The sequence below is a fragment of the Callorhinchus milii genome, unplaced genomic scaffold, assembly GCF_018977255.1.
Source record: "Callorhinchus milii isolate IMCB2004 unplaced genomic scaffold, IMCB_Cmil_1.0 Scaffold11, whole genome shotgun sequence".
Taxonomy (NCBI): domain Eukaryota; kingdom Metazoa; phylum Chordata; class Chondrichthyes; order Chimaeriformes; family Callorhinchidae; genus Callorhinchus; species Callorhinchus milii.
This window is the reverse complement of record NW_024704752.1, coordinates 19,882,243-19,905,457: the sequence shown is the minus strand read 5'-3', so window position 1 is coordinate 19,905,457 and position 23,215 is coordinate 19,882,243. Positions and strand designations below refer to the sequence as shown.

General features: G+C 36.3%; 1 protein-coding gene across 2 annotated transcripts; it reads right to left on the bottom strand.

The window, feature by feature from the left end:
- Positions 1-133: 133 nt before the first annotated feature.
- pik3ca (phosphatidylinositol-4,5-bisphosphate 3-kinase, catalytic subunit alpha) lies at positions 134-22,197 on the bottom strand. 2 transcript variants are annotated; one of them, XM_007889084.2, is made up of 21 exons: positions 22,169-22,197; positions 18,236-18,646; positions 17,570-17,779; positions 16,963-17,213; positions 15,940-16,185; positions 15,744-15,829; positions 15,268-15,373; positions 14,683-14,835; positions 14,335-14,469; positions 12,531-12,655; positions 10,587-10,668; positions 10,155-10,319; positions 9,891-9,994; positions 9,503-9,674; positions 8,988-9,094; positions 7,776-7,897; positions 6,483-6,561; positions 5,470-5,640; positions 5,077-5,194; positions 3,837-3,988; positions 134-3,183 (listed from the first exon to the last, which is right to left on the bottom strand). In XM_007889084.2, the coding sequence occupies exons 2-21, from the start codon at positions 18,585-18,587 to the stop codon at positions 2,913-2,915; spliced, it is 3,207 nt and encodes a 1,068-aa protein (XP_007887275.1). In that variant the 5' UTR covers positions 18,588-18,646; positions 22,169-22,197; the 3' UTR covers positions 134-2,912. The 2 variants fall into 2 exon arrangements, with proteins under 2 accessions (XP_007887275.1, XP_007887284.1); XM_007889093.2 differs by lacking the exon at positions 14,335-14,469.
- Between the last annotated feature and the right edge of the window lie 1,018 nt (positions 22,198-23,215).

Here is a 23,215-nt window from a genome sequence, read left to right as displayed (position 1 = left end):
TTCCAGTTACCCCGTTATTCTCTATGTAATGCAATTGGCCTGGTATTTATATTAGAAATCACCAGAATAAACTTAAAACATTTTAAAATAATGTACATATGTAGTTGCAGAACACATTGAAAAGCTTTTGACATACCAAGTAGAAACAGTTTATTAAAATAGTAAAGATGTATTGTAGTCTGAATAGTTAAACAAAAGAAATGCAGATCATTGTCAGTTTAGTTATTTTTTATAAGCAATAAATACAAAATTAAAGCAAGTGCAGTCTTAGGCCAAACATTTATTTCTTGCTTTACAAGAAATAAAAATTAACTATTGCAAGCCACATCAACAATTGAACTCCATGGAAGCAAGATATTTTCAAGACGTGTGTAATGAGTAATACCAAAAGAAATCTAATATTCTTGTAAAATAAATGTCAAAACTTGTTTCAGGAGTTTCCCATTTTCAGCTTAATTTGATAATTTTGTTCCATAAACATTTAATATTTGCAAAAGGCTTTATATATCATATACTTTTGGCACGTTTTTTAAAAAATATATCAACGCACATGCTTTCACTCAAGTCCAAACTACTTGATCAAGTTCAAACTACTTCTAAATACATGTTAGAGATTATATTTAGTCCAATATCTAATCATTTGAAAATCTAATGTTTGCATTGTCATTTAAAGTTTGGCCTCAGGCGTTTTTGAAAATAATGGAACTCAATTAGTCATTAAATAACATTCATTATTGGTTTGATTTCTTATACATTTTATCACCATCATTGCCACTTGGTAACCAGTTCTGCATTTTAGAAAACGGTGGCTCAATACAGTAAAATTCAAGTAAAGCATCAAACCCGCTTCCCAAGAAATACAAGGGGGAAGGCATTTAACATGGACCAGTGCAGTACAATTCTGTCCAAAATTGCAAAACAAATAATGATAGTGCTGAAGTACCTCCAGAATGAAAAATAGGTATTGTGTTGTTGACTGTTATTTGGTGCTCCTGCCCCAAAAGAACTGTTGCCTGCGTAGACATTAAAATGGATGCAGAACCCGAAATGCAACATTTAACACAGAAATAAACTTGCTGCTCACTGAAGAGAAGTCAGTGAGATTCCTAAGATTTAACAGTAAGCTTAGTCTCTTAGTAACCATCAGATGGACCATTCATAGTGGACGTTACTAATCCAGAACATAATGCAGGGTCCATAAAAAAACAGTATTTTATCTAAATGCTGCAAATTTACCATACTGCTCAGCAGATTATATAAATGCAAAAATATGCTTTGAAATTGAATCCTACTAAATTAACTTTTTAAAAAAATATTTCATTCAACTATCACCTTGTTGGATATTTTCCAAACTCAATTGAGATATACAAAAGAAACATATTAAACACAATGAATAAATTACATTTGGAAGTGCAACGTTTGAAGCCTTTCTATTAGACAATAGTTACACAGCCAAAGTAGAATGAGTCAGCAACTAACAGAAATGTCCTTTGTGAAGTGTTTAATAGAAAAGTGCGGAAATCTATTGATAATGATCTTTGGAAACTGTATGCTCTATTGGACTAACACCAGCACAGATTAGTGATCAAACCTCGGCCTTCCCAGTTTATATTGTTCAGCTACGTACTGTAAGTGTAACAGAAGTATATATGAAATTGACAGAAATTACAAGCAAAACAGGCAAAATTTTGCACGATTCCTGAAAGCATTATTTGTGCTAATTGGGTAAATTGGCACCAGGAATGCTTTAAGGAATCATACAGATTTTGTCCTAATACTTCAACATCCACTTGGTCAGAAATTCCAACGGACCCTTTGCATTTGGGCAGAAGAATGGCAATCTTGTTAAAAAAATACTCAGATGTTGTGTTCTATCTAGGTTAGTACCATGGTATCAGAGTCACATGGCTGCTTTTTGAAAATATATCATATAGTAGATGACACATTTGAAAGTATTTCACATGAATACCCGATAGTAACATAAACACTTAGTGGTTGGAAGGAATTCACATCAGCCACATTACCCAGAGTTTAGAGAATTGTTTCACTAACTAGCCAAATCTTTTCAGCTAGATGATCTTGTTGTAAGATCACTATATTTTAATATCACTCTCAAATGTCAGGCAAAGAAAATGAATAAAAAGCTACAAAATTAGCTTCTTTATTTTGAAGTTAATAATTTTGACTGGAGAAACTGTATTAAAAGAGGAAGAAAATGACCAGATTGTGCCTTAGGTATTCTATACAAACTATATAAAATATTTATCTTAAGGTTTTTGATTGCACATGCTTATCCATTATATTGCTTAGGATCCAAAGAGGAAAATATACAGGCACTCAATGCTACACAAAGGAAGTCTTTGCTTGCACAAATATAATTTTTGGTTAATAGTTGAAATAAACATTGTAGCACTGACTTGCAAGTCAACAGTTTGCACAAGCTGGTATTGCACTTCAAGTTAACTACTGCATTATTTGATACCAGGGTCAATTGTAATTCTGTTCCCAGTATTCAGTGTTTAAATGTTCACATATATTTATTGATTCTTACTTATTGTGAGACAAAACATTCATGAAACATGTGAGAAATGTCATCGAGGAATGCAAAATTATTGATGAATTAAAAACATTAATTTAATGATGGGGCTGAGTCACCTGGAATTCCAGCATATGATCAGTTTTTGTTTTACTGATAATTTAGTTTCATCTAAAACCTGGTTTGCATTCAAGATTACTATACTAGACTATCCAGGCTACTAAAATAGCATTGCAATGATGCTTAATGCTGTCCAGGGTTCTATGATTCCTATGCGACTGATACAGTCTGATTTTGCCTGAAATCTCATTCAGCAGTGCAGTATTGAGTCTGGGTTATCAATCAATCATTCCAGTCCATCTGGACTATGCATTGGTCAGTTCAGAGTATGCTGTCTGATTGTGTGGAAGATCCAATCCATTTTTGTTGTCCAGCCACCATGATGAGCATCATTCATCTGCTTCATGAAATAATCCAGTGCTTCCTGCTCAGTTTTGTCCAGTGCCAATGTTTTACGTATATAGGCAATATCATCAAAGGATTGGAGTTCAGGCATTCCCGAGCCCAGCATCATGGAGAATAAGTTGATGAAGAGATTGGCATGCTGCCGGATTGCCAAATAGGCCTTGTAACATATCTCTTGAAATCTGTAGAAACAAGTCATTAATACAATAATTAAGGAAATTTCCCAGTTAAACTAAATTTCATATAAATACAAATTAGAATAAACAATATCTGGAACTCTAAACATAACAATAGAATGTAATTTCTATATTGAAACTCATCTGAATATTTTCTATGTAAAAAAGATATTCAACAAATTACATTTGTTCTACAATTCACAGTTGAATTAAGAGGAAATAACAAATTAAACCATCAACTTTAAATGAATGATTTATATCACATATGATTTATCGCTGTTTGGCTTTAATGGCATACTGAAACTTTTGTGAGATGACAGTTAACCACAAATGATGCCATTGGTTGCTGGTTTTATTATACAAAATTGATCAAATAAGCAGCTGTGCACAGAGTCTCACAATGATTATATGAATGGTGAATGCCTGTGACAACCCACTACCCAAAATTCTAAACTAAAATTTCCAATTCTGAAGTGCTTTGAATTGAACTTAGTTTCACAAACCGTTTTTTTCACAAGCAGTTTCATGGGATTAAATCAGAGGATACTAATATACACCAATAACCTTGTACCTATGATCTCAAACGATTTAGTTATAATAATGCTAATGAATTAGCTTATTTTTTAACAGATATAGATTTAATCACATCTTCTTCTTACCTCTCAAACTCTCTTGTTTTTGTACATTCTTGTGCTCCTTTACTGATGACTATTAAAAAGTCTTGAGTTAGAACAAATGGCACACGTTCACGTTTGTAACCAAATTTCTTCTTTTTGTGATCCAAGAAATGACCAAAATCTATGTGGAACAGCTGGAAAGTTCAAACACTAGTTTGTTTTTGTTGCCAGTTTATGGTAGTTACACACTTACTTTTAAATAGAATCTACTTTACCAACAATGGGGTCTCAAGACAATGACTTAATGACTTTTAAAAATACTGAAGATTAAAAATTGTGTTTGGACGATTTTTCCTTCCAAAAAAATAAAATGGTAAGATCTAGAAAATAACAAGATGCAATTCCTGGCCACTATACCAACTGATAAAACATGTCAGAAGCAAACAAATATTTAATCTAAATAATATTGAACATGACACAGGCATAGATTTTCATACTTGGGGTGTAATGAAGCTTGCAATTCCAGCTTCAGGGATTCATAGGTCAGGTAAACCTCAAAGCTCGATTTACAATATTGTGTGCTGGAGGAAGGGACAAAAAAAAACTCAAATTGCATAATAATAATAATTATTATTAAATTGCATGGTTTTCTAGTGGGACAAACTTGCAAAATTAACTTGTCTCTCTTCTGCAAATAGCAATTAACCTGTTGAGATTCTTTCGGTTTAATAACTTAATAATATTTTTTAAATAAATTGCAGTTAAGAGTCTGAAAACAGAGAATTAACCAATAAACTGCCCAGTCTATTTGTACAATGACCATGAATCTTATCAAAAGGATCCTTACCTAACCCCTGTAGAACTAATTCACTTATTCAACATTCCACTGGCTAATCTTCATGACAGTTTTACCAGGAGATAACTAATATTTTTGTGTTTTATATAATAGGAGCAACCTTTGCAAATGTCAATTACGATTTATGTTCCGTTTTAAGAGTTGTCCTGGCCACTAACATGGGATGATCATTTTGGACATCAAGTGGAATTCAAAATCTATTTGTCATTAATTTACTGTATAAATATAATACAGTATAATGCGATACTGAATTTATCAACCTATAAGGACTTGGGTAGGAACCCTTTCTTACATCTGGAATATTTTGTCTGGGGAATCTCAATGATAAAGCTTTACTAAATTTATTTAACATATTTAATCATTGCGAGCTAGTCTGAAATAAGTCTGCACTAATTTCTAATATTACTGAACCAGAATTGGTTTTACCTGTCCATCATCTTTCACCATGATGTTACTGTTGTGGCGATCACCTATCCCAAGGATGAAGGTGGCAACACAATAACCAGCACATGAACGTGTAAACAAATCAATGGCTCCATCATAACTAAAAAACATAAAACAAGAGGCCTTGTTTATTAAATCTGCATATTAACAGCCCACCCTGATTCAATGTAATCACATCCTTGGTGGTCTTGAAAGTGAAAACACAATTTTTTCAACAATGATACTTAGTTTTACAAATTGTGTTTCCCTTTACATTCTTTGCTCTTGCTAAAACATTCAAGAAAAACAAACCTCAATCTTGTTTCTCAAGTTAAGATTGTAAAATAGTTAACTAAAAGAAAAATGTACTGTAAATAACTCAGCAGATACACTTACCCTTCTCCTTTATTTTTATCCTTTAGCCACTGGTGCAGAGTATGGCTGTTGAACTGCAGCGCCCCCTTCAGGCCGCCCTTACACTGAATTTGCATGATTGTGTGTGAGTTTCTTACTACCTCAATCAGCCCAACGCAGTCACCAATTGATAAACAGCCATAAGGCAGCATCCTGTAGAAATGAAACACTAACCATTAAATGCATTCCTTGAAAGTGAAAATTACCCCAAAGACATTAGGTCTTCATAGTCTGAAAACTACAGGTCGACCCTGTTATAATTAAGTGGTTCTGGTCAATTTATTCAAACCCACATTATAATGGGGAACCAAAAAAATTGCTGATGCTACTACCCCAGAGAGAGAGTGCACATTCCATTCCAACATTTTATCTCTGGGATTTCGACCTGTAGGTGGGATGCAGAGAATTCTCAGTTTAGTTTGGATACTTTTAAGCATGGTGATGGGTTTCTACACTATGTTTGTCACTCATTTAGATTTTGAAACATAACCCATCATTCTATGTAGCTGACAGCAGAATCAGCAGTCTTGTACTATAAAGGGCTTTTTTCTCATCTTTCCAGGTGCTAGTTAAGAATGACTGTCATTTTTGCAGATAGCTCTTTGGGCTAAGTTAGTTTAACCTTCCGAGGACCACCCCACCTTCAGATATTAATTCTGGTTTATAATTAAAATTCTCCATTCTCAAATTCTCTGCTCATTGCGAGTTTCTTCGGGGACCTGGCAGGCAGTTCGGCTGGTTGTGTGGCTCTGCCACATTTTCCCCTAATAGAGATAAGTTTATTTTGATGATATATTTTACTTACGGGGATGTGTAGAATGTGAATTTGTACATTGTAACCGAAGTGATGAAATAAAGGTGGTCCCTTATTCACATTTTGCATGGGAAACGGCGGGGATTTTGACAGTAAGGGTAATATAAGCCATGTGATAAAATAAGCCAGTGTTTTATTATCAGGAGTTCACTGTGTACACACCAAAATAATTTCAGATTACCTGAGGTCAAGTCCTTGAATCTGCCAGATATTCTCCATGATTCGTATGATCTGGAGTGTCAACATATCCTGGCGCAAATCTGCAATAAACAACGGTACATTTTTAACCTCAGGCAGAATAGTTTCATTTTTGAGTGATGTTCAACTTCTAGATAAAATTAGAAAATAATTTCACTCATTCCAAAGCTTAATTTTGAAATACACTAAGAACGTTGTGAATTTTGAGCATTAGATGACATTTCCATTTTCTTGACTATTTAAACAATTCTGTCTATTTTGCACCTTGATGAATAATCATTTCATGAAAACAAATGAAATCATTTCATCAAGCTCCATGCAGTCTATATTTGAAGGCTGACTAACATTATAATGATTATCATCATCATGGGTAGATCAGATGCTACATCAATGAACTTCATTGAAACCGCTTGAACCATCCACTGAACTATTCCAGAACTTTTAATTATAATATTGGTCTGGATGAAGAAAGCCCTTTGACCCATCTGATCTCATCCCTTCAAAGCACCCACCCCACTGTCCTCCCATGACTGCAACAAGCTGCGTTTTAAATGAGTCTTGTGTCCTGTCCTCTACCACCTTTCCCGGCAATCTGTTCCGTCATTGATTACCCTTTGAGTAAAGGAAACCTTCATGGTATCTATCCTGAAATTACCCTTTACAACTCTAAACCTATGTCCTCTTTTTCTATAGCCTGAGTATGACATCTGGCAATCCAGCAATTTAGCCCAGGGACTTGTTTTGTTATTCAGGAGGTAATTGTGCAACCAGCTCAATAATACCATTAAAAAAAATGGTATGTATTCCAGAGCTCTGTTGAAATGTTAATCTGTGTATCATTCTAAACCGGATCCCAAGAACAATAGTTATTTGAAGTTATTAAAAACATTAGAACACTAGTCGTACATGGGGAAGGGCTGAACTCAATTATTTTGATTGTGGAATGAAAGAACCTCATGGAGTTACAAAATATTCTGGCACAATGTTTCACAAGAGTTCTTCTGACAGGATATGACTGTATGTGAAAAAAAATCCCCAAAATACACAATTTAATCAATGCCAACCATTTCATCTCAGTAAAGATTAAAAACAATCTGTAAATTTCCTTCTATAAAAAGAACCACTATCATTAAGTGACATATGTTATGTAACAAATACTTTCAGAATATCACAACATGGTAGGAACCATAATACTGTGGGTTGAGAGACATCACAGCAATCAAATGGCTATTGTTAAAAACATACTATTTTGCAACTATTTGTCCATTGTACTTACCATCTCCATTTTTGAAAATGATCTCATTATTCTGAAACAGTAACTCAGACATGATGTCTGGGTTCTCCCAGTTTAACCATAGTGGTCTTTTTGCTGATGACATAATTCTGCATTCTTCAAGCCTAACAAAGACAAAATGGCACAAAGCTTGGGATTTCTAAGGGAAAAGCACATTAAGCTTTGTACGGTGGAAACTCACGAATAAAGATCAGCAAATGAATAAGAATTTTAACCACATTAGCAGGTTGACTAATGAGCTTGTATTACTGGGCTATATAAAGCTGAAATGAAAAAGATTGCAAAAAAAGAACCTCATTAGTGAATTGATCACACAAGTATGGGGGGGAGGGGGGGTGCGCATAAGGCAAGATACTATTATTTGAAATACCTCTAACTTCTCAAATTATACCAACGGGTTATGTTTGGCTTAGCTATCAGAAGCAAGTTTTGCAATTTTATATGATAAAAAATAACTACTTGCACTTCAACTTTCATATCTTCACCAATTAGATTAGTAGTGATCTTCACTCCTTTGAGAGAACCGTCATATTCCTGATCTAGTCTCATGATAGCAACACACAGCCTTCATATAAAAATTCAGATAGAAACAGCCAGAATCATAATATAATAAAGTATTGAAAATGTTTTTCAAATCATTTTTCCTCAGAAGTAATTAGATCTTGCCAATACTAAACTATTAATTAAATCCGAATGAGTTTTTTCAAGATTATTTGTAATTACTCATCTGACTGAAGAAAAACTGACTGGAGAGACCTACTTCCACATAGCTTGAGTATACATCCTGACATTGACAGTCTATGGAAAATCTTATGGCCTGGACAGCCAAACATCTCTGCAGTATATCAAGACCTAAACAATATGTCCAAGTTATGATCAGAATTCACCCATCTACATGAATGATTTCACTCTTTATGGAAATGCTAACCCAGCAATAGTATATCTCAAGTCAGAGCATTTTTCCTCACTGTGGGTAGTCAAATAGTTAGCTGGAATATCTGCAGTACTTTGCATTTTGCAAATAGTTAGCTGGAGCAGTTCACACTTCATTTGACTCTCAACCTGTTGAGCATGATCTTTGAGTTCTTCCGACTAGAAGGGTTCTTTTTCCAAAACTATAATAGAAAGTTTATCACGGATTTAACACCAGGAATAATTCTAAATTGCTGGTTATTTTGCAACAATGTAGTCTACCTCAGATTTCCAAGCTGGTGAGCAGGGTTGAGTGGAGACATAAAGCCTTGTAATGCATCCATGTAGTCTGGTCTCCTCATTTGTTCGACCAGGAATTTCATCTGCACCTTAAATACAAATACAATTTTTGACTCATAGGAACACAGGAAAATAGGCATAGGAGGAGGCTATTCATCCATTTGTTCAGGTTCTATCAGTTTATTAGATATTATTTATCTAATATCAGCACCTTGGGATGTCCTACTCTCGTGAAAGGCGCTATACAAATGTAATTTTGTATTGTTTGTTTTAATCCCAATGCGGTAACCCTTTCGACATACCAAGTATCTATTTATCTTTTAAATAACCTATTTAAAGCTGCCTCTACAGATTACTGGGGCAAAGAATTCTAAATCTTCAGAACCCTCTGCGTGAAAAAATTCTTTGTTACCTCTGTTCTGAAGGTCTCAGTTCTGATTTTAACCCTTTGTACTAGATCCCTTTAAAGGGGAAGAGACCTTCATTGCACGAGTTACCTTTTGTGTTTCATCCTTCTTTTCCTGTTTCAGGATATCAGTGAGATTAATCAGTTTTTCCATGGCCTCCACCTGACGACTAAGATGTTTCAGGTACATTCCACATGCTCTGCAATATGACTCCAGAAGCAAACCAAAACGCTGACTCACTGTTTTGTTGTGCATTTCAGACCTGCAGGATAATAATTAAAACCCCAAAATTACACATACAAGCAACTGACAGTTTTCACAACTGGTTATAGAATTAAAGGGGTATTTGAAAGAAATCAAAAGCTGATGGAATTTCCCCTCCGACCTAGGAATTTTAATATCAAATATATTAACTCTAACGCCACTCTAATATCAAATGTAATCAGATTCTAAAATGACAAATTAATGTCAAACTTACTTTAAATGCCAAAAAAAGAAGTGACCTATTCTCTGATTGGTCAGTGCTTTCTTGAGTAAAAACCGTACCAGTGGGTTATCCAAATACTGTTCATACTTAAGAACCTGTGAGTTTCAATAAAAAGAAAAAGGAGCATTTATAAATGGCAAATATGAGTGAGTATTCACACAACATGGAAAATCTTCATACTAAGTAAGTCAGCCATAATTGGATTTTCACAATTCTAGTAATAGTTTAAGATTAAATTGTCAATAATGTCTGTACCTGAACCAACTGAATTAGGTATTGGGAGAGCTTGTCATCAGTCAAACTCTTTTCTAAGCACTTTACTGCAAAATCTCGCACCATGGGATCTGGGTAATTGCAGTCTAAGAGTTCCATGGCTTGCTCTGGCTTGATTGGAGGCCAGTCCTTTAGCAGACAGTACATCTGTGAAATGGATTGTCAGATTTTCAACTCAGAGTCAGCTATCTCATGTTTACTATAATGCTACGACCATAATTCGAACCATACCATGTATTCTTTCTATAAAGGACTATGTGGCATGTTATATTTTGGATCTTAATTACCATATTGAAATTATATCATATACAATCATGCAAAAAAAGTACGTACATCACATCCCAGTAAATACTATCAATTGTTCCATGCAGTGTATTGCTGCACAAACAGAAAATGATACTGTAAACACACTACCTGAGCGACTTCATCTCTTGAGTTCCACTTCACAGATAGAAGCAATTTAGGAAGAATTTCAGGTACATTGACACTATAATGCCTACAAGAAAAGACAAGGTAAACCCCTAGATTAGTGCAATATCTTCTTTAACTCTTAGATTTTTAAGTTTCTTCACTCAGTTTTATTTTTGCCATGAAGAGCTGAAGTGAATGATGCATTCAATCTCTGGAGTCAGCTCACCAATACTGTTCTCTCACTTTTGTTATGAGCAGCTCTATACAGGTCAGACAGAAAGCTTGATGTGTTTGAAAATGTATCGTACAAGGCAAAAAAAAATGTTTCCACATGATTTTTTTGTAAACTTACCTGGTAAGCCTTGGAAAGCTTAACAGCTTGTTTTGTCACTGGCCGAGTCACACTCTTGCTGCTGCTGGCTGAAATACATGGGAAACTAGAAATGTCAACTTTTTTTTTTACAATTACACTTCCAATATTTTTTTTAAACCAGTGACTATGAAAAGGAATTCTTTTGCAAATGATTGGTCATCCAGATCTCTGCTTAAATAGCTCAACACATTTCCCCTTCTCTTTTTTAAAAAACACCATTCTCTAGATTTCCATGTATTTTCCCAGCAGCAAGCCATGTAACATCTGTTCACAAAAGTTGCTAATGATGGTTTCACAGTAGTTAATGGTCACTAATAGACAAGTTAATAGCATTCACTTTGAAACTTTTTTTTAAATAAGTGTAGATAAACTAACAAAAACACATTAAGCCTGATACAGGTGTTTTCGAGCAAAGAACTTTTTTTAACAACTGTATAATCTTACGAAGTCAGACTTTCAAGTAGGTATGATATAACAATGTTTTCTGCTCATGAAATATATAACTATAAACAATTTAACACTGTGTTTTCCTGATAATCCGCGCACAACAGCAACAGCACCGTTCACGTCGGAAAGACGTCCCATGGTGCAGGACTTTTGGAGAGTCAGGGATTTTTGGACCCAAGCTGGGAGTTGGGGTTAGGAGGGGTGGAGAGCAGCAGGGGTAGTGGGAATGAGATGGTGGCCAAAGGCACGGTTGAAGAGGAAGGGGGAAGCAAGACTGTGGAGGGCTTTGAAGGTGAGAACGAGGGTTTTGTACTCAATTCTGTGAGTGATGGGGAGCCAATGAAGCTGGGCAAGAACGGGAGTGATTGGTTCGACATATTTGACATCCAAACCCAAATTACTGTCCTGTAGTTTAATTGCCAAATATTCAACTCACAAGTGATTTGGGCCATGTGAGCATACGGAAGAAAAAGCACCTGGGGCTCATACTCTTAATTCTAACCCATTATTCCATATCGGCAAATCTTATAAATAATAGTTTAACACAACATGCATAAACTACATCAAGATCAGAAGCCAATACATAAAAAGCCACCTTCTCTAGCTAAGGAGCTTAGTGGTTAAAGGACTCGCCTCGCAAACGAGAGGACCTGGGTTCGATTTCCGGGTAGGGCAAAATGATGGGCAAGTTTCCTTACTCCACACACCTCTGTATATTAACAGTAAGTAGGAATCTGGTTGGTATTTGATTTATGGTATTTAACTAAGATTTATTGTCTCCTCAAATATTCGTATTCTGGGGGTAATAATCCCTTCAAAAAACATAATTTGGTCACTCAATCTATGACTATTCGTGGGACCCTGCTGTGTTTTGCCCATAAAATACTGTCAATTCACTTTGCAGTATATTCTGTGAAGTGCTTTGAGACGTCTCAAAGACACGCTAAGGCGCTATATCAAATACAAGGAATATTATTATTACATCTGGTGGTTTCTTACCCCAATTTGTTAACCAAAATTTACACACACACCACCAAGATTCTTCACCTAAAAAGCCACAAAGCTCAATGTCCAAACAAAAAAACTTTAGTATAATTTTGCAACCAAGTATCACTTAATGTCTATACCTGTGTCTCCATAAGAAATCTTTCTCTTGCTCTGTGATTTCTGACAAAGGATCTCGACTGCCTATGCTTCGCAGCTGTTCAATGTCACCCTCGGTTAGGTTGCTATCACAAGCTATTCTGTTACTCTGTAAAATAAAATGTTTGTGATAAAGTATATTCAAGCCCTCTCAAAAAATATTCCTATATGGCAAAAAAGTTTTAAACAACGCACACATTTTTTGTTTATCAGATAATTAACAAACACATTTAAAACCCAAACAATATGTAAAATTCTTCAAGACTATGCACATCAACATTTGTTTTTTGTGATCAATGGAAACAAATAGAGTAGTTTGGAAAACTTGATTCATGGTATTTAACTATGATTTATTGTCCCTCATATATTGTATTCTCTAGATCCTTACTATACATCCTTGGAAGTCAAAGACTGTATTAAACTAAGTACTGGGAGCATGAAAGATTCTCATATATAAATGGTGGAAGAGGAGACATTCATTATGTTCCCTCTGCCTCTGAGTTCAGCATTACCCACAATATATACGGAAATAAGGAATGAGAATAAAATTCTAAAAATTCTCATGAATCAAATACCAAAGCAAAATGGGTTATTAAACTAAATCGCTAACACGGCACAGGAAACTCTTTGAAGTGGAACCATGATTTGCCCACTCTTAATTATTAGTGATCTTAAATTCCACTTGTGAGCCCATTGATTCCTCAATACTAGCTTTGTCTGCACGTGGTGCATAATCCACAATGTCAGTGTCCAGTGTACAATTAATCGTTCCTTTCAGAGTACATTCTGTCCATGACTGAATATTTAATAGAGCACTCTCTAATCAGGATTTGTTTTCTTTTAAACACTCTTATGTCCTATAGGGTCTTGTCACAGCATTACTGTATGACTCCATAATCCTGATTATTAAATTTTGGAGTACCAGTCTTCTTTGGGCATTAAGTATCTACCATAGGCCTTGTGCATCAATCCTGAACATCAAATCAGATTTAACCAGCTCCTTTCTTTGGCAGAATATGGTTATACTCCTGATATAAATGAGAAGGAACTTAATATGGCCTTTTACCTGAATTCTAAGTACATTATCCAGTCTATAGATATTACCCATAATCCATCTTCACTAATCTGGAGCATTTGGAATTTGTTGACAAATCATCTACCCGACCCTATTCTGCAATTGCCTGAATTACAAAGAATTGTTTTCAGGTTTCTATATTGCATAACAATGCTGAATAAATACTACATGACCCATACAACATTACTGTCTTAAAACATACCAGTCTCAATCTTCACTCTCCATCTCTTCTCTCTTCTTCCCGCCCAACCATACATGTTAATATATATTATTATACAAGGAAAGCAAATACAAAAATGATAACCAAACTGAAAAGTAGCTAACTGTTAATATTTCAGAAAAAAATTAAGTTCTGAGATATAATTGTCCAACGTATTGACTTGTTTTCAGTGACCTTCTCTGTAGAAGTCACTGATTTTGGTCCTTTCACCCATTTCCCAATTTCCTCACTTTTGTTCCCGATCAGTAAAATTCCTCCTATATCTAAGAGAGTTGAGGTTCTCAGCGGCTATGATCAATAAGCCACAAGTAGCTGAGAGAATGAATGCTTCTGTGAAATTGTACTGCAGAACTAGCTTTACAGCTTTTTACTTCCACTAGCCATTTCGTTACTCAAGATTCTAAACATTGTAAAATGATCAATAGCTTTCCAGTATACTTTTACACAATCTGGTCCACTGGTTTCCAAATGTTCTTTATTGCATTTTTCTTACCAGTCCAACTAGGCAGTAGTTATATCCCAACTCTCTAGACATGGTCCAATTGGCATGGTCCTCAATCATTGACATAGATGGGAATTTTACTGGGCTACTAAACCAGTCAAACTCAAGTTCCAAGCATGGGGTTTCCTGTGGGAAATAATATGTTGCGATTTAAAAGTCCAAGTAAATCTTACAAAAATAAGTCATTCATATATAAACCAATTAGTCTCCTCAGAACTAAATTTTACATAACAATGCTAAATTGTAATTCTAAGTAGTGTATGTTTCACTACTTTTAGATTTTGATACATCAGCAACATTCAAGGTTAGCATTTTATGGAATATTGGTGAATTCCAAACCTTATTAGGATTTGATCCAGTAACTCCGATTGGGTTCAGCAAATCCTCCATCCCATGAGGCACCGGCCATAAGTTCAATGCCATCTTACTGGAGACCAAAGTATCTGTGTAATCAAAGAGGTTCACATTTCCCCAAGCCAAAGGACAGTGTTCCTACAATAAAAATCAACATAAGGTTTGGTATAAGTGTATTGCCACATTGCAAAAGATCAAATATTGCATTATTTTAATTTTTACATAAGTTTTTTTTTTACATTTTTACATCACCATCCCATGCTTTTAAAACTTCAAAAGCTTCTCCAACAATTAAACTTTATATTAATTTAATGTCCTTACATTTTCAAGCTGAGCAAGTCCTTCCAAGCATCATTATTATCCCAATGATGATCATTTCATCATCAATATACATATTTAAAAATGTAGACAAATTATACAAGTATGTTAAGATTATCAGAATTGTAAAAGTTTAATTGAAAGCTATCAATGCATAGCTTTCAAAAAACCCAACACTTTTTCTGGTTTTGCTCCTACATATTCATGAAGTAATATTTAATTTTACAACTGCAGTGTTGCATTGCCTCTTACCTCTTTGGCACCTTTTCTGCCTTTGACTGAACAGATGGAAAGGCAAAGCCGAGCTGCACGTGGAAGATCAGGAATGTATATATCATAGGTAAGCCACTCATTCCACCTAGTGCAGAAAATTCCAATAATCAGATTATAAAGATGACAATTAGGAGAACACATGAAAATGAATACCTAGATTTGAATCTTACATACTGCATAACGCTAAACCATCCTATGAATATTCATAGCAATAACATTTTGTTTGTCTATTCTTGGCCAATGGACAAATCCAGAAACACTTATCTTTGCTTTTAAGAAAACATTAGCATTAGGAAACCATGAACAACATAAAAACCCAGTAACTAAAGCCAGACAGTATTCAAATTCAGTGCAATGTTACTGTTCCCAATTTTAGTAACTACTTAGTATGGTGAAATGCAGAATATTTTATTTGGTAACTTTATTTTTATTTTATTTGTATTCTAACTTCTTACCTGGGATTTGAACAAGGTACTCTTTGTGTGTTCACGTTATCGCACAAGGGGTCACCTCCATGGTATATACCCGTTCTTACATAGATCTGAACATCGACAAGACATAGGTATTTTAAGATTATATTTGATGTTTTAATACTGCCTTCAAATTAACATATTTCAATTTATTATTGTACAGTAAATACCTGAATCTTACCTTATCAATATCTCTAATATTTACATTTACATATGTTGCGCACAGAATTTTTATTCTCAGTACACTGTTAATTGCCCAAAGGAACTTGGCTGAAGCTTCTCCGTTCATGTAGGGTGTAGCAGTGGAGATCCGTCGTGCATAAGAAGGGATGGTGAATGTGTCCAGTGGCAGTTGAGTGTACAAACTATCTTTAGTCATGAGCATCAGATTAGGCATTCGACCAAGGATGATACAACTTTTTACATACTGTAACAGTCAAAGACAAAAATATGAAACATAAGTTGCAATGCCACAGTTGAATAGCAATCAATTATAATGAACAGGCAAGAACTAAATATTCAGAAAGACCAAATAATGTATTTACTCATCTTCATCTTCTAGAGCTGCTGAAATTAATTATATAGTTAACTATTTAAATATTTTGGACAATTAAGTTTAAAATCTAGAAATCAGCAGTATTTCGAAGAAATCCAAATAACACAAATTTTAAAACTAAGACTTTAAAGGTACAGCTGTCTCATGCCTTTTTTTTGTCTCCATGATACTACAGTTTCTGTCTATTGCTGGCCTTGTGAATATTTACTGTCCCTCCTGACAAGGGACAAACCCAAGACAGGGGCAATTCTTCGCCATTCGGCAGCGAAACAATACAATGCACATATACCGAAGCCAGAAAGTCGGTATTTTCCTCTAGCATCCTAACATCCTTGATTCGCTGTTCTGCAAAACCTGCTATCAACATTCTCAAATCATATCATGATTAACATGTCACATTTAACATAAAAATCGATTTCTAAATATCACTTTTTCAAACGCGTAGTCAGTTTTTCTTTGCAGTTGCCTCTAAAACCAGCCCCAAACTATCCAAGTATATTACAATGAAAATGTAAAGATGAAAGTTTCAAACACAAGTCAAACCCTATCTCCTGAAGGTAATGAAATAATGCTTTAACACGGAGGACAAGAAAATTGATATTTGGCCTCAGACAATCATTTATGTCATGGATGTAGTCAGTTTCTTACCTTGTACTGACTTAATGGATATTTTTCCAGCAAGTATTCATCACAGCCACACACTTTCAGTATGTACTTGCTCTGGTACTCCTGTACACACATTTTCAGCTGTTCAGGTGATAGCAACATACTCCGGGTTTTCTTCCGGATTGCTTCTGCAATAACCTGTTCGGGCATGCAATCATGGTTAATCTTCAGAGTGTATTTCTGTTTGTCATTGTTTGGAGACACGATAACCCAAATCACCACAATTATTTGACCTGAAAGGAAATGACAAGTAAGATATTGTACAAATAAGACTCTCAAAATTATAAGTGCTATATCAAATCCAATGATTATTAGCTAACAAATTCCCTCTTGAATTTGCTGACGTAATATACTTCTACTGCCTCCCAGGGTAGTCTATTCCACCCTAATCACATTTATCAGTATGCATAGTTATTCTCCCATTTATCAGTTTGGGTATATTGTGGTACAAGCTACTAGGGTAGAAAGTATTTTAAATTATCACAATACATTAAAAATATACAAATGACATTAGTTAAAAACAAATTTTACTTTCAGTCACATAAACAAAATTTAATTTGGTACTATGATAGGTGATGAACTGACTTACCTTTATCCAGTTTATTGCTGATATGTTTGGGTAGTTCTGGGGACGATTCTACATTGGAAGGATAAACATACAATGCTCGACTGTTGGCACCATTTACATCACGTAATTCCACTGCTTCTTTACAGACACTAAGTATGTTTCTTCTGAAATCCTGGACCTCATGATCCTTCACAAGGTCAAACTCACAGACTGGCATCCCAATAGCAAAGCCTATAATAAAGCACGTCAGTGTTAAGCAGCGCTCTTCAACAGGCATCTGGGGTACATTAAAATAAATCTTTATTTGCACAGGGTACCAAATGGTCAGTTTGGGTCAAGCCAACCTCCACTGTGTGAAGAGTTCTATTACACTCTGCTCTTCCTTGTCTGCTATTCTACTTGCACAGTATAATGGTTTGTTTCAAAATTGAAGCAGTTTCACTAGCCTCAAAAAATATTTTGTCACTCATTTGTAAAGTAGTGTAGAATTAAGATTATCTCTTATTTATACTGTACTTAACACTATTTATCACATCCAATTTATTGTAAAATAATATAAAGCATGTTTCAGGGTCACGGTTTGGATTCCTAGCATTACTCATTTAGTGAATGCAGTCCATCAAATGACAAAACAGGTTCCATAATATTAAACATTCTTCAAATGTACAAACACTGAAATAAGCTTACCAATTTCTCTATTTAGAATCTTTTCTTCTCTGTTTCCCACTGGCTCAATAACTTTCAAAAATGGTTGAAAAAGTCGAAGGTCACACAAACGACGCGTTTCATCATAAAATTCCTCTCGTTCTGCCTCTTGTGTTACACTAACAAAAATGTATGAAGATTCATCCTGAAGCAGCTGGTGCAGGGGATACTTTCTAGCTTCCTTAAATAGATCATGTTTAACACTTACAAGTGTGGCCTCACGGAGGCATTCTAACGTCACTATCATTCCATTTGGCAGTAGACAGTCCACTAAAATCCTTGGGGGCATCAAATGTAAACCCCAGAGTTCACCTGATGATGGTCTAGGTGGCATTTTGCTCCCACAAATTAGAAAAACGTTGTATTGAGAATGCTAATATTCTAACGTGGTACCTAGAAGAAAAAAAAGGAGAAGAGAAACCAATTACTTGCGGCACATATATTGAACAATTTATATTTCTACCTCAATGGCCTTCAAGCAGATAATGCAATAGTTACCAAGGTATGAAATGCACCAAACGTAATGCGTTTTGAATGACATGTCAACCCCATTACTTTCTATACCTCAGATTGGGATGAGAGGTGAACTCATCATCTGTACATTTTTAGTACCTACCATCGACTTAGTTGGCTCAAACCTGTGCTTGTGACTATCTCCCTGGGGGGAAAGTAATTTTTCTTAACACGTAACTGAGGCATACATCACTTCACAGGCATATTCACTGTATGTGATCTGAATAATGGTCCATCTCACACCACAAGACTCATTAATTCCACTAAGATCTATTCATTTAAAGCTGAACAATGGGTAGGGCCCAGGGGAATGCATAGCAAGTGAGAACAATGCCCTTTTAAATATGGGATCCAAACATTTCCTCACTGTTGTCCAACATCATTTGTCTTGTCCTGTACATAGTACTTAGAACATACAATAGGCTACAACTATATATGTCATCCAGCAAAATGTCAAGAAAAATGCAAGCTTGGCCATTTAAGGATCCATCCCTTTATACTTTGTATCTTGAATTTGCTTTTCATTATACCCATTTTTTGATCCACTTTGAATATATTTTTAAATTGCTAAAATATTCATGTCCATTCATAAAGGTTAGTTGGATAGAACATAAAACAGCAGTGAAAATAAATGACAATACTGTTCTAACCGTAATATGAGCTAATGCCAAAATAATTCAAGCGACAATAAGAGCTTATGATAGGTAGATTTTTTTTTGTTTTCACTAATTCAGCACAGATCCTAAATCAAACCAGGGAATTTCCAGGTTCAAATAGCTGAGTCGTACACCAAACCATGGGGAAGCCTAGTTAAACTATTTTTGAAACAAATTTGCTGACCTAAGCTTACAATGGAAAGTACAATAATGTGAATACAATATTGTTCTAACAATGAGAGAAAAAGTTTTCTCCTCTCTCAAATGCATTTTAAACAAGAGTTTCGAACAAGTTCAATAATCTAACTACCTGTTCTACATAGCTTTATGTATTGCTCCAAACCACTTTTATAAACAATAGTCAAAAACATATCTTACCCAAGAACTTAGAAGACTCATTAAAATAAGTCATTAAGGTATAACACATTATTACCCAGAAATTAACATGCATATGAATTGATCTGAAATGTTTCCATAAAGTATAATAACTATTATCAATCAATATTCTTAAACTCTTGGTTACAAGCTACATAAAATAATAATTCTTGCATTTTATATAGCACCTTATCACGTTTGTTGAGACGTCTCAAAGCGCTTCACAGGATATACTGTAAAGTGGATTGTGGGAGAAACGTGCCAGTTGCACAACTGCATGGTCCGACAAACAGCCATGTGATCATTTTTTTTACTTGGGGACACAAAGGGAAACTTCCTTCTCTTTTATGGAGAAATAGAATTTTTCATGGCAGGATCCCGGATATGAGGAAAAATTGTAAGGAAAGGGAACAACATATGTCAGTGCAATTTTAAACCAATGTTACTGAGCACTTTCAAATACAGTGGGTGCAACTTAGATAAGTATAACAAACATTTAAATTTGGTAGTAGTATGTCATACACGATACAATGCATTCTCACAAAAGATTGACACTCAAATTCAACATACTGACATCTGCTCCTTAGTTTCTCTTAAAATAAAATAAGCCATTAACAGATACTGTAATTATCTAAGCAAATAATGTTTCAGGGGAAGCATTTATATCTTTCAAAAGTGCAGATTACAATTTGCTGCATAACACTTCATAACATATGATTTCTTATAGTGTTTATAAAAGCTTTACCTAGATTGAAGTGTACAGTTTTTAATCCTGCACAATAATTATGTAAAATATATTTGTATGAAAGTTAAGTGGTGTAATCACTGGGCAAGATACTCAACACATTCACATTGTATTTAAATCCTACTAAGTGCATAAAAATCCTGCTTCAATTTTCCATTTACCCAGCTAGGAAACAAACTGGTGGAGGAATTCCATCCTCCTCATGGTAGACAGCAAAATGTTCCAGATTATGCTGTCCAAATACTATAAAGTACTGTATTGAAAAAGAGTATTCAAGGCTCTGGGATGCTACTCTGTGTGAGGGGCGCTACATAAATGCAAGTTGTTGTTATTGGAAAATACCTTTTTAATTTTTTTAATTTTTAATTTTGTTCTCCACTTAAATGATTCTTAAAATGGTAAGTTAACATCTTGAAAAGAAATGAACCCCCGTACGATAAAACACAAAAGCTTGTATGTGTGATGGGGGTAAAGAGGTACTTTATTGTGTGCAATCAACTGTGAATCTTAAACATATAAATGAATAGGTTACACCACATTTGTACTATAAATCAAACCACCTAACAATAAACTACTGAATATAAATGTTGTCCCACTGGAGAAAACGCAATTTACACATATGTGATGTTTTTTGATTCACAGCACATGCAGAATAAATTCCTGAGTTGCTGCACATTATCAAATATCCTCCACATGACTATAATATCAAAATTACAATTCAGTCAAACCACTTTACAGTATATCCAGTGAAACGTTTTGAGACATCTCAATGACGTGATAAGGAGTACCAAATGCAAGGATTATTACAAAAAGTATTTGTAAACATTTGTAAAAGTATGAGAAGCTTATCTTTTTCCAAAATAAAACCCTGACCAAATTAGTTGCGAACAATTTTAAAGACAACTGACTCAAAAGTCACTGTGCGCTTTCTCTATTCACTGCACTATTGTGTCTGACAAGATATTCAAGAGGATAAAGTATGGTCATGGTTCAAGCATTCCACCGTACATTTCCTAGCGGAAAACTTTCCAAGCTGAAATGAAGTAGTTTACCTTTCAAGATTTTTTTTTAAAAAAAATCTAAAACGGTGGGGTCCCACACACTCCAGAGTACAGTATATGAGATTCGACAGGTCAAGGAACAACCTGGCTCTGCCCGCAGTTCTACATACATTGCTCTAACAAGGACTGTGCTTTTTAATACTTATTTTAAGGAAGGGAAAAGCAAACCCTAAAACTTCACCCAAACGGTAAAACACACACACACACAATCCTCTATCTCTTCCACACCTCCCCATCCCCACCCCAAAGAAATAAAAAAAATTTGAAAGTGAAACTCGCTCTGCAAATCCTGGTCAACCGGTTATTCAGCAGTTGTCGAATCCGAAGTTTACCAATAGGACCCCCACCAGCCCCCAAAATACTGCGATGATTCCCTTTCCTCGTGTTCTACGGCTCTCCAGATCACAGTGAAGAAGACCAAAGCCATCCACCGGCTGTACAGTAACAATAATAATCCTCGCAACTGATACGGCGCCTTATCGTGTGGTTGAGACGTCTCAAAGCGCTTCACAGGATACGCTGTGAAGTGTAGTGACTGTGTGTGTTTTGCAGGCGAGGTACTTACCACCGAGCGCGCTGTGCTGGGCTGTGCTGGGGGAGGCTGTGCTGGGCTGTGCTGGGGGAGGCTGGGCTGGGGGAGGCTGTGCTGGGCTGGGCTGGGGGAGGCTGGGCTGGGCTGTGCTGGGGGAGGCTGTGCTGGGGGAGGCTGGGCTGGGGGAGGCTGGGCTGGGCTGTGCTGTGCTGGGGGAGGCTGGGCTGGGGGAGGCTGGGCTGGGGGAGGCTGGGCTGGGCTGTGCTGTGCTGGGGGAGGCTGGGCTGGGGGAGGCTGGGCTGGGGGAGGCTGTGCTGGGGGAGGCTGGGCTGGGGGAGGCTGTGCTGGCCCTCCGGAGGGTGGGGGGACCTTCACCTCTCCCCTTCCTTTCGTCCCTGAGACTTGTGTACCGGCCCTCTCAGGGTTGCCGCCCGGTGCCCGATGTCACCCTTTCGCACTGACGTCGCCTCCTCGTCGTCCTTCCCCCTCCTCCGTGTCGAATTCCTGCTCCTCCTGCGCCCACCCCCTTCCTTTCCCCTCACGATTTAGGCCTCTGTCCGGCCGACGAGCGCCGCCGTTTCCCCATAGCAACCGCGCTCCCCCCCCCCCCAAAAACAAACCCTAACCCACACAGACACCCACACACACACCCACACACACGAATCAAGTCACCCCCCCACCGCCCCCCAGTCCCCGGTCAGGAAGGCGGGCGGGTGGGAGAGACAGACGTGTGTCTGTGTGTGTCTGTGCGCGCAGAGCCACAGAATTTTTTTTTACCTCAACCCAAGCGCCAACGACTTCTTTTTTTTAAAAAAAATACACCGTTCAAACCCCCGGGGCTCCAGGTTTTTTTCACCGATTATTATTGACGCTTTTTTTTTTCGGTCATCGGGGGATCGGATCCGGAGAGGCTCTCTCTTTTTTTTTGTCTAACCTTTCCCCCCCCCCCCCTCAAAAAAAGAGGCGATCAAAAAAATAATAACAACAAATAAAACAAACAACGACGACGACGACAACAACGCCGCCGCCGCCGCCGCGCGATCAACTGTCAGCGCGGTGACCGTTGGTCACTCAGCGGCA